The 18707-nt window shown below is 52.3% G+C and overlaps 1 protein-coding gene across 1 annotated transcript; it reads right to left on the reverse strand.

Moving 5' to 3' along the window:
* Positions 1 to 16482: 16482 nt before the first annotated feature.
* On the reverse strand, positions 16483 to 18146 carry SDF2L1 (stromal cell derived factor 2 like 1). Its single transcript, XM_072599689.1, has 3 exons — positions 17865 to 18146; positions 17408 to 17604; positions 16483 to 16823 (listed from the first exon to the last, which is right to left on the reverse strand). The coding sequence occupies exons 1-3, from the start codon at positions 18049 to 18051 to the stop codon at positions 16542 to 16544; spliced, it is 666 nt and encodes a 221-aa protein (XP_072455790.1). The 5' UTR covers positions 18052 to 18146; the 3' UTR covers positions 16483 to 16541.
* Positions 18147 to 18707: the final 561 nt, after the last annotated feature.

Below are 18707 nucleotides of genomic sequence, written 5' to 3' on the forward strand. Positions count from 1 at the left end.
CCTCTTCAAAATAATTACAGCATGCATGAAATATGTGAGAGGCCATCTACCTTAGGCACACTTAAAGTTGGTGTAATTGGGGGGGGTTTGTCCTTCCTTGTGAGTCATACACAGCACACTTCACAGTCCCTGCCTAGTTCTAACCCAGCCCCTGGAGGCTTGGTGAGACAACTTCTGGCCCTGAATAATTTCTCCGGGGGTGAGTCGGGATGCCAGGTGGAGTCAGAAGGTGTGGGAACAGAACTGAGTCCTACAGGAAAGGGCAGGTAACCCTCTTGTGCTTTTTCCTTCTTGGGGGCAAAAATAATGTTAATGGTCAGTGTGGCAGAACGTCTCCAGGAAAGTGGCTCAGGGATCTTCTGCACTTGGTGCTTTTTTCTTTACCATTTTATCAATACCTCAGACAAAGGCAAAGATGGTATGCTTGTCCAGTGACCCAAAGATCTCATAAAGCTGAGAGGGACAGCTAATATGGGATATGATGAAGTCTGAAAGCATCTGGACACGCTACAGTACTGCCCTGAATTTAATAACATGATGGATAATAATAGCGAGCATCTGTATACCTCTTTAAGGTTTGCAAAACTCTTTTTATGCCACTGGATGCTCACAACAACCCTTTGAGGGAGGTGCTATTACTTTACAGATATGTAAACTGAGGCTGAGGGAAATTGAGTGACCTGCCCAGGGTTACACACCTAAGTTAGTGTCTAAGGCAGGATTTGAACTTGGGTCCTAGCTCCATTTAGATGAAATTCAATAAGAAGAAATTTAAATTTTTGTACTTAGGTACCAAAAAAATCAACTTCACAAGTATAAGATGGGGAAGTCATGGTTAGAAAGTTGTTGCAAATAAAGATTAGGGTTTCAGTGGATGTGTACAGGCTCAACATAAGTTAGCAGAACAAAGGGAAAAAACCAAAATAAACAATGAGGTCTCTAGCTCCGTTTAGACAGGCTTAGCTTCCAGGGCCAAGGAAGAGATTGACTCACTGGACTGTGGCCTCATCAGACCACATATGGAGCACTGTGTTCAGTTTGATAAGGCAGGACCGTCTAGAGGGGAGCAACCAGGAGGGCCCTGACCACGTCATGTGAGAATCAGTTAAAGGACCAGCTGTGTTTAGAGAAAACTTGAGAGGGGTGGACATGAAGGCTCTTGTATTGGAAGTGCTGTCACATCAAGGAGAAACTAGATTTGTTTTGTTTAACCCAGAGACAGAACCAGAAGGAATGGAGGGTAGTTGCCCAGAGGTTCAATGTCAGAAAAAAAAAAAAGCTTTCTAACAATTAGAGCTACCCCAAAGGGGAGGGGGCAGCTAGGTGGTGCTATAGTGCACAGAGTGTCCAGGCTTGGAGTCAGGAAGACAGATTTTCGCGAGTTCAAATCCAGCCTCAGACACTAGCTGTATGATCCTGGGCAAGTCATTTGATTCTGTTGCCCTCGGTTTTCTCATCTGTAAAATGAACTGGAGAAGGAAATGGCAAACCACTCTAGGATCTTTGTGATAATAACCCAAAATGGGGTCACAAAGAGTTGGACATGACCTAAAAATGACTTCGTTGGAGGTCCTCAAGCAGAGGCTGAACAACTATTTCTTGGTTATGCTCGGGTGGAGATTGCTTTCATGCTGTGATTGGATGAGATGCTCACAAAGGGAGGCTTCAGTTCCAAAATTCTATGATCTTACGCCACAGTTGTTGTGTTGTTCAGACATTTCAGTCATGTCTGACTCTTCATGACCTGATTTGCAAATACAGTGAAGTGACTTGCCCAGAGTCACACAACTAGTAAGTGTCTGAAGCCAAGTTTGAACTCTGCAAGGTCAGTCTTTTTGATTCCATGTTCAACACTCTGTCTGCTGTGCCACCTAGCTGCCCATCTTACAGTATATTTGACAATAAATTCAAAATGCTTACATGACCTAAATGAAACAATGGATCTCCATAGCCTAATATTCAATAATCCCCAAATAAAATTCAAAAATCAATAATCAATAAAATAATATTCAAATAATCTTAGGAAAGAATGCCTTTAATATAGACTGCTGGGGAAACTGGAAAGCAGACTGGCAGAAATTCAGCTATACCAGCATTTTATACCATGTTGCATAACTTTAAAATGGATATATGAATTGAATATTTAAGATCATACTATCAAAAAAAATTAGAAGAGAAACAGATCATTCACCTTTCACAACTATGGGTAGGAGATAAATTTTTAATCAAAAAAAGGTATAGAAGCAACTACAAAAGACAAAACAGATAGTTTTGATTTCTAGAATTAAGGCGCTGTTAATCCAAGCCCCCAAAGGCTATTTTATAGAATTAGATAAAGTCATAGTAAAAGTCATGTAGAAAAGTGGGGAGGCAAGAATGTTAAGTAAAATGATGAATAAAGAAAATTGGCTTAAGTAGACCAGGACAATGACAACTACAGTTATTTTTAAAATAATATTTAAATTAAAAATATGATTAAATAAAATATAATTTAGCAATTGACAATCATTTAATTAAAATATAATTTAATATTTTATGTAGTTGTTATTTATCCTTCCATGTTTATTTAATACATTAATAGTATTCGTTATATAACATATAATTAAATATATTTATATATTATTATATAAACATATAATTAATAAATGATAATGCCTCTAAATATTTATTTAATAATTAAATTTAAATTATATGATCAAATTTGGATAATGTATTATATTACATCATATTATATATAATATATAATTAGATTTAAAATAAGATTAAAATAAATTTTAAAAATCTTTCCTTTAGTGGAAAATGAAAAGAGACATTGATGAATGGAAAATGGAAAAGAAAACCCAGAAAGACAGCAAGATCATCAAATGAGAGAATGTCTGTGAAATACTTTCATGGCTACATTAATGTCAACAACTACTGATAACTCCTGTCTGATAAATCTGTGCTTAAAAAACACTGGGAAGGGGAATTCATGATTCAATAGAAAACTGCTCTTCTAGATAACAACAATTTGGTTTAGATCCATACATCACAATAAATCTGACTCGATCAATTTAAATAGAAAACTCAAAAACTTTTCTATTTTTGAGCCAGAACCAAATGGTTTTACTGCTTGCTGCTTTGTGGGGTAGTTGGAAAGCTTGTTTTCCTTCTCACTTGTTTTCATTATTTGTCTTGAGATTCATGATCATCTGTTCTGCAGGGTGAATGTTACTTTTATTACTTCTACTAGTTTCATAAAATAATCCATTGGTTTCTTGATTGGTGTGGCACTGAATAAGTAAATTAATTTCATATTTAGTGTTGTCATTTGTATTATATTTTCAGACTCACCCACTTACTTAGGTTTGTCCTTATTTCCATAAAAAGCATTCAGTAGCTGTGTTCATGGAATCCCTGTGGAAATATTGTCAGGTGGGCTCTAAAATATTTGCCGTTTGATTCTGTAGTTATTTTTAATGGAATTTCTTCTTCTGTGTCTTCTTGTTGTGTTTGGTTGGTGGTATACAACAAAGCTGATGAGGGATATGGGTTTATTTATTTTCTCCTACTTTGGGGAAGTTATTAGTCATTTTAATTAATTTTTAGTTGAATGTCACGTTATCAGCAACAAAAGAGGATCATTCTTATTCTCTCGATTTGTTTTCTTGTTTTCTTACTATTGCTAGCATCGCTAGAGCTATATCAGATAATGGTGGTGACTCCTAACAGATGGACTCAAGATGCAGATGCAAACACACATTTATGCATGTGGCCAACATAGGAGTTGGTTTTGTTTGTGTACATATTTTTTTTTTTTTACAAGGGCTTTGTTTTTCTTTTTATTTCCATTGAGGGAGGAGGATAAGAAGTAGAGGTGAGTTAAGGATATTGTAGCTCCCAATAAGAAAGAAAGAAAGAAAGAAGGAAGGAAGAAAGGAAGGAAGGAAGGAAGGAAGGAAGGAAGGAAGGAAGGAAGAAAGAAAGAAAAAGAAAGAAAGAAAGAAAGAGAGAAAGAGAAAGAAAGAAAGAAAAAGAAAGAAAGAAACAAAGAAAAGAGAGTCATGGAAACATTATGTTTAAACTCACAGAAAGAACAGAAGCCAGGCCAGAAAAATCGGAAGCAAGGGCGACAGCTTGGAAACTTCAAATGAGACAGTCGTTGTAAAGCGCTTTGCAAATCTCAAAGCACTATGTAAACGTCAGCTCTGATGACTGTTATTGTTGATAACAATTCTGAATTTATAAGAAACGTATCATAAGTTATTTTAAACATTATTATAAAATATTTAGCTTTTATAAATTATATCATAGAATTTATTTTGAATATCATTTGATAAATGATGTTTCTATCATAAGCACATAATTTATTATAGATATTATAAATTCTGACTTTATTATAGATTTTAAAGGAATTTTAAAAAATTTGTTACTTTATGTGCAATCCTATTTTTCTGTTCTTTTATGTTTATGAAGAGGCTCATATTTGTAAAGTTCAGAATAAAAATTAAATTGGAAAATGTGTAGTGGTAATAATGGACATACTTGCTTTATCACAAGATCTTATTGGAAAAATTGTCAATGTTTCTCCATTATAGATAATGATAATTCGTGCTTTTAGATAGATAGTAATTGTTTATACAGATAGTAATTATCATCTAAAGGAAAGATCCATTTACTCCAGTGGTTTTTATGTTACTAACAGAAAACGATGTAATTTTGTTGCAAACTTTACCTTTTGACGTAATCATTTTTTTTTTTGGTTTTGTTATTAATATGATCTGTTGTGGTACTAGTTTTCCTAATATCGAACCAATTCCGCATAACTGGTAAAAATCCAGTTTGGTCGTAGTGTGTATACTTTTTAATATGTTGCTATAGCCCCTTTACCAATACTTTTTCAATATTTTTGAGTGTTCAGTAAGCTGAGTTAATAATGAATCAGTGTTCATTCAGTATAGACTAATGTCTAGAGATTTCTTTCTCTCCTTTGTCCCTTCCTCTTTTTTTTGCAGGATGGGGGTATTAAGGCCATATTTGTATCATAAAAGGAGTTTGGTAGAATCCTTCTTTTTCTTATTTTTGCAAACAATTTAGTAGTACAAATTTGTTGTAGTTTTGGAACGAACTGTTCTTTAATAGTTTGGTCTTATGATTTTTTTTCCTTTAGGAGTTCATTTATCATTTATTTAGTTTCTTTTCCTGAGATTATTATTAAAATTCTCCGTTTCTTATTCATTTAATCCGAGTATTTCACATTTTTGTAAATATGCCTCCATTTAATTTAAATGATCATTTGCGTTGGCATGTAATCAGGCAACAGCTTTTCTAACTGAGTCCTTTATTTCCTCTTCATTTTTTGTTAATTCTCCCTTTTCCATTTTTGATATTGGTCATTTGTATTTTTAATTTTGTTTTTGGTAATCCTGAACTTAAGAGCACAATGACCATTTCGATATACACGACAGAACACAAAAAGATGACCGTAAATAAAACCGTATATCTCCATTTCACACTGCTTGTCTGATTTTTGAAAGTCTGTAATGGATTCCACACATTTTGCTTCTTTCTGTTTCCTTCTGGGCTTCCTTCTCCTCTTTCCTGTGTATTTTTTTTGAGTTTCAATGATCTTCTTTTAGGATCGTCATTGCTAACGGTCTCTTCCCAACACCGTCACCCCCGCCTCCCTCCCCTCCCCCCCCGCAAAATGGAGAGGGGGGAGAAAAGTTGCAAAGTTGAGCAAAAGGAATCCACCCAGTGGCCAGTCCAGAAATATTTGTCTGTCTTCCTCTGGAGTCCGTCCGTCTGTCGGGAGCGGGGAGGTGGGGCACTGGACACGCTTCCTCGTACATTCTCCCGAGTTAGCCGCGGCTCGCTAATCTGCTGGCAGATCCTTAGTCTCTCCGAGTGGTTTTGTCTTTAAGAGTTCGCTGTCTTTGTACGTAGCCCTCCGGGTTCTGCCGGTTTCGCTCTTCGTCGGTTCATACTTCCCTGGAGTCTTTGAAATCGAATCTCTTGTCATTTCTTATGGCACAATCTAGACTTTTACGTTGGGAAGCCCCACTCGGTTGAGCCTTTCCCCAGTGACACGCACCTTCCCTTAGATTCTAATTCTTTGGGGTTGTTTTTTTCTGTTTCTTTTCATTCTCCCCTTCAAGAGCAGGAAATGTCTTTAGCTCTGGAGTCTCCCCTTCCTCTTAATTATCCCTCCCTATCTCGACTTCTTTCTGGTTTGAGTTTCTTTCATTTCTGCATCAAGCTCTTAAGGTCCTTATCTATTCAACCCTTCTCTGTCTATTTTAGATAAGGGCTCAGGCTGCCTGCTCCCCCTCCTCTTCCTCCATGTTTGTGTCCTTTCCTGCCAGTCATTAGACCCCATTCTCCCTCCTTGTCACCCTTTTCCTTTCCTCTCTTAGTGCCATACAAAGAGGATAAAACCATCCCCACTCCTCCCTGGGTCCTATTTAATTTCCTCTGGGATCCTTCAACACAGTGGAATTTTGAAGGGGCCCTGGTCTCTTCTTCCAGGTTAGAATGTCAACACTTAAAGTAAGTTTATTTATTGTGACAGTTTTGTTTGGGGTTTTAAAAAAATTATTCTATGAGAGGGGGCAGTGTCAGTTAGTCAGGAAGTATTTATTAAGCACCTACTATGTGTCAGGCACTGTGTTAATCATTGGGGATACAAGGAAAGGTCAAAAAACAGTCCCTGATTGGGAGGAGTGTACAAACAGCTATGGACAAGCAGGATATGGTCAGGAGAACAGGAGAGAGTTACTGGTGAGTGGGAGCATGAGGGGGCAGTCAGGTGTGAGAAGATTGGAAAAAAAGAAGGGCTGGATTATGAAGGGTCTGAAGGTCAACCAGAGCATTTTGTATTTGATCTTGGAGACACTAGGGAGTTTCTTGAGTAGGGGGTGATGTGATTGGACCTGCACTTTAGGAAAATCCCTTTGGTGGCTGAATGGGGTATGGATTAGAGTAGGGAGAGACACAAGGCAGGCAGACCCCCCCCCCAGCATCCATTTCGGGTGTTGAGGTGGGGGGGGGGCCTGCACTAAGGTGAGGGCAGGGGCAGGGGAGAGAAGGGAGTAGTATTTGGGAAGTGCTGCAGAGGTGAAAGGGACAAACCTTGGCACCATATTGTATATGGGAGGGGAACCACGATGATTCCTAGGTTGGGAGCCTGGGAGGCTGGGAGGGGGCTGGTGCTCTAGAAAATAAAGTTCTGAAAACCTAAAAAAGAAATAACAAATAAACACAAATAACATAAGTATTCCATCTCCATTGGTCAAATATATTTGCTTCTCTGGGTCCCTGTAGACCCTGGATGTAGGTCTGGGGAGCTGGTCCCTGTGCGGAGGGAGAGGAAGGGGCGACTTGGGTGGCTCTGGGGAGCTGGTCCCTGTGCGGAGGGAGAGGAAGGGGCGACTTGGGTGGCTCTGGGGAGCTGGTCCCTGTGCGGAGGGAGAGGAAGGGGCGACTTGGGTGGCTCTGGGGAGCTGGTCCCTGTGCGGAGGGAGAGGAAGGGGCGACTTGGGTGGCTCTGGGGAGCTGGTCCCTGTGCGGAGGGAGAGGAAGGGGCGACTTGGGTGGCTCTGGGGAGCTGGTCCCTGTGCGGAGGGAGAGGAAGGGGCGACTTGGGTGGCTCTGGGGAGCTGGTCCCTGTGCGGAGGGAGAGGAAGGGGTGACTTGGGTGGCTCTGGGGAGCTGGTCCCTGTGTGGAGGGAGAGGAAGGGGTGACTTGGGTGGCTCTGGGGAGCTGGTCCCTGTGTGGAGGGAGAGGAAGGGGTGACTTGGGTGGCTCTGGGCAGATGGTCCCTGTGTGGAGGGAGAGGAAGGGGTGACTTGGGTGGCTCTGGGCAGATGGCAAAGGACCTTTCCTGCCCCCCAAGGGGGTCATGACAGCAAAGGCTTGTCTTTCTCATATTCATATTTTCTGGATGTTGTTCTGTGGCAGTGAGATATGGACCTGCACTGCCCCAGACTTAGAGATGGGCAGCCCTCCCACAAAGCCCTTGGTGGGTGGGAGAAGTTTCAGTGTGGAACTAACAATGATTTCCAAAGAAGAGCAGGAGTGCTGGGGGTCACTAAGGCAATAGATTCGGGGGAGAATATTGGTTGCTTGTGTGACAATGGAGGAGGCTGAGGGCAAGGGGACAGCCAGCCAGAATGTTCCTCTGGTGTCCAAGCAATGACCAGGTCTTATGGAAGGCCCACCCTCTGTGTGGAAATGTTGGATGCCCATGGAAAGGATGCCTCTTGAACTGTGGGTGAGGTAAAGGGCAGAAACAAGAGCAATCTCCATGAAGGAGAGCCCCTGCAAAGGGCTAGAGATGGGAGATGGCACATGGGGGGCTGGATTGGGAGGGCACCAGATTCAGGAGGGCCAGGGAGGGGGATGGCAGGGAGGGCCAGGGAGGGGGATGGCAGGGAGGGCCAGGAAAGGGGATGGCAGGGAGGGCCTGGGAGGGGGATGGCAGGGAGGGCTTGCTCCTTAGTTCAGTCCAGCCAGAGCCAGGGTGGAAAGGAAGGAAATGGAGTGTTTGTGACAAGAGCCCCTTCCCCAGAGAACAAAGCCAGGGTGCTGCCTGGTCTGGGGGCTTCTGACCTCTTACTGACCCTCCTTGGGCCTGACTCATCTCTCCCCCCCCCCTCAATTTTCTAGTAATTTGACCTATGGGCCTGGGCAGAGAAGAGGGTAACCCACCCCCACCCCACCCCAGGGTCCAATTCCTGCTGAGGTCACTGACTAAGGCGGCTTCCTCTTAGCCCAAAAGGAAGCAATGCAGAGAGAAAGAATAGAGAGCAGAACGAGAGACCACCGGAGGTGCAGAGTCAACAGAGAGACCCATAGGGAGCTGGGAGAGCACCCATGGTTTTGGACTTTCCTTGGATTCCAGCACTCAGCATGTAGTAGGTGCTTAATAAATGCTCTATGATTGACTATAGAGAAGGGATGAGACATCAAGATGTATACATGATACAGTGATACTGAGAGAAAGAGATATACACAGGACAAGAGAGACAGAGACGGAGAGAGAGGGGAGGGGGAGGGGCAGAGAGAAGGAAAAGAGGAAGGGGGAAGGGGAGAAGGAAGACAGAGAGAGAGATAGAGACAGAGACAGAGAGAGGGGGAAGAGAGAGAGAAAGACAGAATGAGAGAGAGTGAGAGAGATAGAGACAGATACACAGACAGAGGAGAAAGACAGAGACAGAGAGACAGAGACAGAGAGAGGAGAGAGTGAAAGAGAGACAGAGACAGAGAGAGGAGAGAGTGAAAGACAGAGAGAGACAGAGACAGAGACAGAGACAGAGAGACAGACAGAGAGGAGAGAGTGAAAGACAAAGACAGAGAGAGAGAGGAGAGAGTGAAAGACAGAGACAGAGAGAGACACAGAGAGAGAGACAGAGACAAACAGAGAGAGGAGAGAGTGAAAGACAGAGACAGAGAGAGAGAGACAGAGACAAACAGAGAGAGGAGAGAGTGAAAGACAGAGACAGACAGAGAGAGAGTGAAAGACGGAGACAGAGAGACAGAGACAGAGAGAGACAGAGACAGACAGAGAGGAGAGAGTGAAAGACAGAGACAGAGAGAGGAGAGAGTGAAAGACAGAGAAAGAGAGACAGAGACAGACAGACAGAGAGAGGAGAGAGTGAAAGACAGAGACAGAGAGAGAGAGGAGAGAGTGAAAGACAGAGACAGAGAGAGAGAGGAGAGAGTGAAAGACAGAGACAGAGAGAGACAAAGAGAGAGAGAGACAGAGAGAGAGACAGAGAGAGAGAAGGAAAAAAACAGACTCGGAGGAGACACAGAAAAACAGACGCTGGGAGGGGAGGGGTGGGGAGAGATTTATGGACCAGGAGAGTGAGTGGGTAGATGGGTGTGGGGGATGGGGGCCGCCTCATCCCTTCCCCCGTCTCTCGCTCCTCTCCTCCCCCCCTCACATTCCTGGGGCCGGGGGCTGGCTCGGCCTCCCACCGCCCCCTCCCCCCGACTGACACCTAATGCTTTCCTTTCGGCCCAGCGAGCGCCCCGCGGGGCCAGCCCGGACCGGGAACAAAGCGATCGTTTCCGCCCCGAAGGCCAGGAATGTGCCGGATTCCCCAGCTCCCGCCCTCCTGGCCCCCAGACTGGGGCAGCTGGGATGGAGGAAGGCGAGCCAGAGAGCGGGATCTGGGGGAGGTGCGGTCGAGGCTATCCCAGGAGCCCGCACACACAAGAGGTGCCCTAAGTCACTCCCTTTCCGAAGCACGTAGATAACCCTATTCTGCCAGAAGGAGCGGCACCCCCATCACCTTCACCCTCCTTTCCACTGGCACACACGGACACGCACCCCATCCCCCTACACTGTTCATCCCCTATTTTCACACAGTCACTGTGCCCCTTCAAACATTCAGACATGCCCTCCCTCTGCTCCCCCAACAGTACCAGAGAACTTTCTCTGAGTGGGTCCCTGCCCCTACCCCCCACTCTCTCCAAAGGGGCTCTCCTCCGGCTTGCTGCCCCCCCTGGTTTCCTGGCTTAGTCTGAGTGAACAAGACCTAGGGGTGAGCCAGCCTGCCTGCCTGGGGCTTTAGACTGAGTTGTCCCATGTGTATGTGTGAGAGAGAGAGACTGTTTCCTGGGTAAGAGCCCCCTGCCCCAGCCAATTAATTCAAAGAACCTTTATTAAGGGTTGACTGTATATTGTGGGATTACTGAGGAGGAAAAAGCAGGCTGGATGTCTTTATTTTGGAACTAGAAGAGGCAGAGAGGCCAGCTGGTGCAACCATCCAGAGGCTGCCAGGGTCCTCTTTATCCTTCCAGCCTTTACTTGAGGATGGCCAAAGAGGAGGAAGAGGCCCTGGCCAAATCATTATCACCTCAGTCTGTTTTCTGCCCTGTCAAATGATGGGGTGGGGGTGGGGCACCTCTGTTAGGCTCAGAGACATCTTCCAGGCCTGGATCTGTGATCTCAGGAACTCTTCAAGCAGTTAATCCTGTTGCCCCCAGGAACTGGGGAAAGATCAAGTCCTAATAAGTGAGGGCCAGGGAGAAATGAAGTGGTCCTGGACTGGGCTCGGGAGGAATCTGAACCAGAGCCAGCTGTCATTTGGGCCAGTGGTGGGGGCGTCAGGGAGTTTGGCCCCAGAGCTGGGCATTAGCCAGGCACGGGGCCTCTCTGCTCTGGTTCTAACTCCCCAGCAGCCTCCTGATCTCCACATTCCATCTCTCCAGGCAGCCTTGTCCCCTCATGCCTGGAAATCGCTCCTGTTCATTCCCACCTGTCAAAAATCCTTCTTTTCCTCCAAGGCTCATCTCAGGGGGCCTCATTCCTGCTCCTTCAGCCTCCCCCCACCCCACCCCCACCCCCGCTGAAACCATCCCTCTCTGCCCACACTTTTAGTGGGTCATTAGTCTGGGAGGGTTCTCTCTCTACCGCACCCCGTGTGCCATATATCACACCTATCTGCGTGCGTGTCACAACCCCCCCCACCCCCAGCCTGGTAGACTCCAGGGCCAGCCAGGACCACATTTTTCTTTTTTCAGCTTTGTACATCACCAGCTACGTGCAGATATCTCAAGGGATCTGTAATCTCAAAGATATCCATTCCACCGGCGCAGACCCACGCCCTGACAGCGTTTCTGCTCTTGGGCTCGCCGGCCCATTGGGTCCCATAAATCCCCAGCCCCAGGCGCCCCAGGCACCCCAGGCCCTCGGCTTCAGCACAAGCAGGGGGCTTGTTGCCCTGAGTGACTCTAGCAGATGGAGATGGGGGAAGGAGGGGGTCCGGGCCAGGGAGCTCAGAGGACCCCAGTGAGGAAGGAGAGAAAGGAGGACAAGGGTCCAGGCTGAGCTTGGCGAACTCATCCGGTAAATGATTCCAGGCCCCGAATGAGGGCTGAGCCCCAAGAGGGCACAGGACACGTCCGGAGTCCGGCTCCGAGTCCAGCTGTTTACTGGGGCTGTGAGAGTTGGGGTCCTGTGCCACTGCTGCCCTCTGCCCTCCCTCTGGCCAGGGGGCTGCCAGCTCAGCCTGCCCCCTTGCCTCCCCTCGGCTGCCCCGACAGCTCCCTGGGGGCCTCTCTTGGTCTCCCGGTGCCCGCACGCAGCGGGCGCTTGATCCCAGCCCGGCTCCTGTGACCCGGCCCTCGCCCGGCGCGGGCACCTCCTGGGGGGCCCCTCAGGTGGCTTCCAGCCCCGGGGTGCTAGGCGGCCCCGCAGCCCTCGAACCCGGGGCGCCCCCAGGGGAGGGGGCGGGGCGCGCAGGAGCACGCCGCGGGGAAAAGGCGGGCAAGGGTTTCAGGATTGTGAATGGGGGGCGGGCCCGGAGCAGTTCATTGTGAAAAGCGGGCGGCCCGTGACGCGGCGGGCGCGCCGGCCAATCAGCGCCGGGCCCCCGGTTTAAAACCTGCGGCCCGCAGCCAGTGGCGAGGCGGGCGGCCGGACCGGCGCGGGCGGCGGCCAATGGGCGCGCGCTATGCTAACGAGGGCCGGGAGCGGGGCCGGCCGTCGAGACGGGCCCGCGCGGCGGCGGCGGGAGCGGGGGCGGGAGCCACGAGGCCGCGCGCAGCCCGCTTCACGCCCGGCCGGCCCCCGCGCGGCCCCCGCGCCCCAGGCCGAGCGCGCCCCCGGGGCGGGCCGCGTGAGTAAGGCGGTGGGGGCGGGGATTCCAGCGGGGCGGGGCGGGGCGGGGCGGGGCGGGGGCCGGCCCCTCCCCGGCACGGGCACGGACGGGCGTGCCACGCGCGGGGCCCAGGCTCCCGGACACGCAGGTTCTGGGGCCCCGGGGGGGCGGGGGCCGAGCCCAAAGTCGTGCGGAGAGGGAGGGGTGGGGTCGCGGACATCGCGGGGTTCGAGGGAGCGGGGCCTGGGGCGGGGGGGGCCACTCGGGGACCCCTGGGCCAGGCGCTGCTGGGGGCAGTTGGGGAGCGGAGCCCCCGGGGAGGGGTCGGGAGGAGCGGGGGGCCCCAGGGAGAGGAGGGGGCTCGGGGAGACGGGACTAAAGGGGGCGGATCCCAGAGAGAGCGGGGAGGGGTGGGCACGAGCCCGTCGGAGCGCTCTTAGGGGCCGGGGGGGGTCCAAGAGTTTAGTTGGGGGAGGGGGGAGGCCGGGATGGGGGCGCCCCACCCAGGGGGCCGCCTGGGGCAGAGGGGTTCCCGGGCTGGACACCGCTGCTGGTGGCCAGGGCCCTTTTCTTGTTGCCCTGCTGAGCCAGTGAGGGCAGTGCAATGTTAAAAGGGCATTGGCCGCCAGGACAGGCCTCAGAGAGACAGCTCGGGCCCCTGGCCAGGCCAGGCTGGCCTCAGTCCTGTAGGCGCCCCCCCCCCTTTGTGGTCTGCTTAGATTTTCCTCCAGGCAGGTCCCCCCTTCCTGGCTGGGCCCTAGGGGCCTTGGGTCAGCAGGGCTCAGACCTTCTTCCCTACAAGGCCCCCCACACTGGGGGGTGGGGCTAGCCAAGCCTGACCAGCTTTCCCCTCCCCTCCAACTGGAGCCTCGGACCTCCATCGAGGACTTAGGATGCAGCCCTGGGGCTAGAACGGACCTTAGAGGTCACCTACTCTGACCCTTCCTGCTCCTGTGGGTCTGGATCAGCCCCGTCCCTTCCCAGTGTGACCCGAGGGGCCTGGGAGCTGATCCCAACAGCCCAGACTTGGGGGGCTCCATCCAGCCTGGCCTCTGTGTCTGCTCCAGTGTGGTCCTGGGCCCAGTACAGGCCAGTTCCCTGCTCGGTGGCCTCCTAAGGCATCTTCATACCAAACCCCCCCCAAGCCCCCTGTCCTGCAATCTGGGTGGTCTCAGGTAAAACTAGTTGGCCTGCCTTGATCAGAGGAGTGTAGACTTCTTGAGCTCCCATTTTCCAGAACAGGAAGGGGAGGTTCATGGAGGTGAGGTACACCCCTGGCCCAAGCTTTGCCCCAGACCTGGCCCCCCACCTAAAGAAGTCATAGCCACTCTCTGGGCTTCAGTCTTCTCTTGAGAATGGAAATAGTGGTTACTACCACCACCCCCACCTCTCTGAAGGTAACTGGAGGTGATGGATGGTAGTTGTAACCTCCCTCAAGGACCACTGAGGGGGCCCCCATCCCAACCCTGCGGGGCAACACTGTGCCCCTTCCCTAGAATGTTGGACCTGTTTGTCAGAGGCTGGGGGAGGGGGGAAAGGAGGGGACCACAGAGCCAACGGAGGCTGGGCCTGGGGGAGGCTGACCTTTGGGGAGGGAGCTGCTGCCTAGCTTTATCTGGCCTTCCCTGGGCCCCCAGACAGCTGGGGTGGGGGAAGGGCCAGCCGCTGCTGACATTCCCTAAATGCCTGGGGGCCGCCCTTCCCCCCTGCCCAGCCCTGACTGGGGGAGGGGCTGCAGGGGCTGCCCAAAGCTCTTTCCCTGTTGCCCTGCTGTCCAGTCACTGAGCAGTGCAATTGTGAAAGGGCATTGGTCAGGCCTCCCTCGCACCCAGACTGGTGTGAGCTATGGGGAGCAGGGCTGAGGACAGGGAGGGCCTGCCCTAGGGTTCCACTGCAACAGAGGAGACTGCCCGAGGAGGACTTGTAAAGGTCAACATTTATTAAGTACCTACTGTGTGCAGGGCTCTGGGCTAATTGATGGGGATTCAGAGAGGCAGAAGGTAGCTGCCAGAGGGCAGTGATCTGGGATACCTGAGTTCAAATTCAGCTGCAGAGCCTTCCTGGCTTCCAGAGCCTGCCTCAATTTCCTTAACTATAAAATGGGAGTAACAGTACCTACCTACCTCACAAGGTTGTCCTGGAATTCAAGATATCTGTGCCAGACACATAGTAGGTACTTAATAATGCTTGTTTCCTTTCCCTAAAAGGGGTGCTGCTGATGGAGGGGGGCAGGGGCTCAAGGCAGAGTTTAGAGGCTTGGCAACTGGATGAAGCCAGACTGCCCCTTGGGGTGCACCTTCCCTTTGAGGGGGCTTCAGCCAGAGGCCACCAGCTCCCTGAGGACCAGGACTGACCCATTCTGCATGAGATGTAATAAATGCTGATGCCCAAGGGTTTGTCAGTCTTCTGGTTTGTTTCCGGGCTTCTTGGGATCCCAAAATTCAGCTTGGGCCGGAAGTTAGTATCCGGCCCTTAGATCCCATGTACGATTCTGTTGGATGGCAGGCTCCTGGGGTTGTCACCTATCCACACAGCCAGTGGCTGTCAGTTACTGGCCTGGGGCCCCCTTCTCAAAATCTGAGGCTGGGACTAGGAACATGAGAGAGGTCTTGTCCTGCAGGTGGCCCCAGCCTATCCCACTTGGGGCCAAGCAGAACCAGAGCCAGCCTTTCCTTGTGAAGCCCACCAAAGCTGAACAGACAGCTCTGGGGTTTCATTGCCACGGCTGCCCTAGCCCCCCAGGGCAGCTTCTTGAGAGGTTTCTCCTGCAGTGAGGGCCCCAAGAGGTCACTGCTTGAATCCCTGGTGGGATGGGGAACTTAAGACTACTAGTCTTGTTGGTGTTTTGTGGAAACTCACCTCCTAGTAATTCCCACCCACACTGCCCTTGGGGGCTGAGCTGGACAAAGGACCCTCTGGGGCTGGGGAGACATCCACTCACCTCCCCAAACCCAAAACAGTGGGGCCTTCTGGCCAGTACTTGTACAACCTTGAACCCAGAAGAGACAACAGGGGCTGCTGAGTCCAGTGAGGAAGCAGGTTAAGTGCTTTGCCCAGGGCAAGTCACTCAGTGACTTCAAGCTTTGGGGATTTTAACTTGGACCCACTCCAGTGTGCCAGTGGTCCTAGCAGGGAGGGGCACTTACTGAGCCAGTCTGCTCTTGGGGCGTGGCATTACGCTATCTTCCTCATGGCTCTCTCTCACTGGTATCAGGCATGTCTATAGTACCTAAGCACTCTACAGCGGAGGAAACTGAGGCAGACAGAGTCACATAGCTAGGCCTAGAACTGTAAAGGACATCACCTTCTGGATCCCTCAGGTTCCCAACCTAGGAGTCCTGCTGGGCTTCTCCTTCTCACTCCCACATCCACTTGGCCCCCTTCTCTCCTCTGCCCTGCCCCCAAGCCCCCATCACCTAGCTGCTGGGGAGGGGGCAGGGAAGGGAGGTAGGGGGTCTGGCCTGCCTCCAATCCATCCTCCATTCAGTCACTAAAATGACTTATCTGAAGCCCAGTCTCATCCACTGTGTCTCCCCCCCGCCAATAAACTCGGGGACCCAACACAAAATGCTGTTTGGACTTGGAGGCCTGCCTGCTCCTCCCTTCCTGGGCTCCCCACACCTCATCATTCCCCTCCATCTCTGGGCGTTTTCTCTACAGAACCCTTTCCTCATTTCCACCCCTTACCTCCCCTGGCTTCCTTCAAAGCTTAGCCCAAGTGCCATCATCTGCCAGGAGCCTTCCCTTTAAGATCCCATCAGGGCAGGGCCTGTCTTTTGCCTTTTTTTTTTTTTTTAGCCCCATGGTGCCTGGCCCAGTAGGCTTCTGGCCCCTGGTGGCCCTGTCCTTCCCCCAGCTGCCCAGTCTCTACAGGGAGCATCAGCAAGGCCATCAGAGGAACATTTTATTGATTACCCATCCCGGGGAAGGCCCAGGCGGCAGCTGGCTGCTCACAGCTCATCGTGGCTGGAGGGCTCAGTGGGACCAGGCTTGATGAAGACACCCTCCATTGCTTTCCAGGAGTTGTGCTGGTTGGGGCTGGGCATGCCATGGACCTCCCTCTGCCCTCGTATAGGGTGCCCGTACTGCTCTCCTGTGACGGACAGGTAGACGTGGGTGCCAGCATGCTGGAAGCGGACAGCCTCCTCCCGGTGCCAGTAGGTCCCGCTGCACTGCACCAGCCACACATCCAGCTGGTCCCCCTCACCGCCATCTCCGAAGGCACTCACCTCCTGGAAGCAAAGGCTTATGGGAGCTGAGGGGCTAGGGGCTTCAGGCACTGTCTAGTCCAGACCCTTCCCCATTTTACAGAGCCACCAACTGAGGCAAAGGAAATGCTTGTTCGGTGGGAAGAGCTAAGGTTTGAACCCGTGTGCCCGAGACCAGAGCTGGCAGTGGGCACTCTGGTGCCAGGGGGAGGGCTGGGACAGCCTCGGGGAATGACCCGCAGACCGAACTGCCGTGGAGTACTTTCTGCCCTCTGCCCGACCACCTCCCAGGCGGGGAAATGCTAAGAAAGTGGGGGGGACACCCCGACTCCTGCGCAGCTGCCTCCGAGGCTCTCCCTCCGGGTCTCTCCCAGGGAGCCACGGTATCACCCACAACAGCGTGGCTCCCTCCGCACCAGGCCTGGGTGGCACGGCGGGGCTGCGTCTGGGTGCCCGGTGGGGGGGGCAGTCAGAGAGGCTGCGGCTCCCGCTGCCATCCCCGCAGGGACAGGGAGCTCGCTACCTCGTGGCCCAGGGAACAATGGGGAAATGCGTGACGGGGGCACTGCCACCCTGCAGGGCATCCTCCCGGCCCGGGCGCCGCTCACCTGGTTGTTGGACAGCGGGGACGGGAAGTGGTGCGTGTGCAGGTTCTTGCCCGTGTTCACATGGGTGAGCCGCACGGCCTGGCCGCAGCGCACGGGTGCCCCCCGGGGGCACGCGCCCTCCGCCCCGCCGCGGATCCTCCAGTAACTGTTGGCATCCTCCGAGCCCTCGACCCCAGTCACGGACTGCTGGCCGCTCCCTGCAGCGCCGGGGGCAGGAGGAGGGGGCGTCACGGCGGGGGGCCGGCCCTCCCCCCCCCTCGTCCCCTCCCCCCCCTCCCCTCGTCCCCCCCCCCTTTCCCCTCGTCCCCCCCCCCTTTCCCCTCGTCCCCTCCCCCACCTCTCCCCTCGTCCCCCCCCCTCCCCTCGTCCCCTCCCCCCCTCTCCCCTCGTCCCCCCCCCCTCCCCTCGTCCCCTGCGGCCTCAGCCCCCTCCCCGCCGCGCCCCTCCCCCACCGCACCCGAGCCGTATTTGACGTCATGCGAGTGCAGCCGGACGCCGTGGCGCGTGTTGAGCAGCTTCAGCACGGACCCGCAGGTCACGGCCCCGGTCCCGAGCTCGGCCCCAGCCTCGGCCCGGGCCGCCAGCAGCAGGAGCAGCAGCAGCGACAGCGGCAGCAGCAGCGGCGGGGGCCCCGGCCTCCACATCCCCCCGACCCACTCCCGCCAGGCCCGGGGCCGCTTCCGCCAGGGCGCCGCCTCCAATCCCCCGCCGACAGCGCCGGCGCCCGCAGCCAATCATCGCCCCGCGCCGTGGGATGCCCGCCTCCCCATTGGTCGCTGTCCGAAGAGGCCCCGCCCTCGTCGTCAAGGGCAGCGGCGCCCGGCTGGGGTCTGCGGAGCCGGGGCTGAAGACACGACGGAGGCTGCGATAGGGCCACGAGCTGAGGCACTCGGCCAATAGGCGCGACGGAGGGCGTGATGCGGCCAATGAATGCGAAGACGGTGGAGCGGGCCTCGCCCGGGGGCGGGGCTGGGGAGACGCGGAGAGGGCGGTTTCTGGCGCCCTCGCCCCTGCTCGCGAGACCACGTGATCTTTCCATCCAGCCGTTCCTAATCAGAGCAGTTGGGCGATGCCCTAAAGGCTGACGCCCTGGGCCGCGAGTTCAAATCCAGCTTCAGCACTCCACGTGGTTTGGGAGGCTCTCTGCACCCCGAGGCAATTCTCTAAATGCGGGGCGCCTGTCTTTTTTTATAGATTTTGAAAACTGCATCTCGGTGCCTTGGGCGTCCTTGGTCCTCCTGGGCGTTTTACCGGGGTACGCCTTCCCCCGCCCCGGCCCCAAAGACGGGGGAAGCCATCC

Source organism: Notamacropus eugenii, chromosome 4, assembly GCF_028372415.1.
Source record: "Notamacropus eugenii isolate mMacEug1 chromosome 4, mMacEug1.pri_v2, whole genome shotgun sequence".
Lineage (NCBI taxonomy): Eukaryota > Metazoa > Chordata > Mammalia > Diprotodontia > Macropodidae > Notamacropus > Notamacropus eugenii.

Bases quoted from the DNA above. Each gene is read 5' to 3' on its own strand.
- SDF2L1 (XM_072599689.1), bottom strand. From the start codon at position 18,051: ATGTGGAGGCCGGGGCCCCCGCCGCTGCTGCTGCCGCTGTCGCTGCTG. The intron at 17,605-17,864 runs GTGCGGTGGGGG...CCGGCGCTGCAG, and splicing joins TGACGTCAAATACGGCTCGG to GGAGCGGCCAGCAGTCCGTG. The intron at 16,824-17,407 runs GTGAGCGGCGCC...CTTTGCTTCCAG, and splicing joins CCCCGCTGTCCAACAACCAG to GAGGTGAGTGCCTTCGGAGA.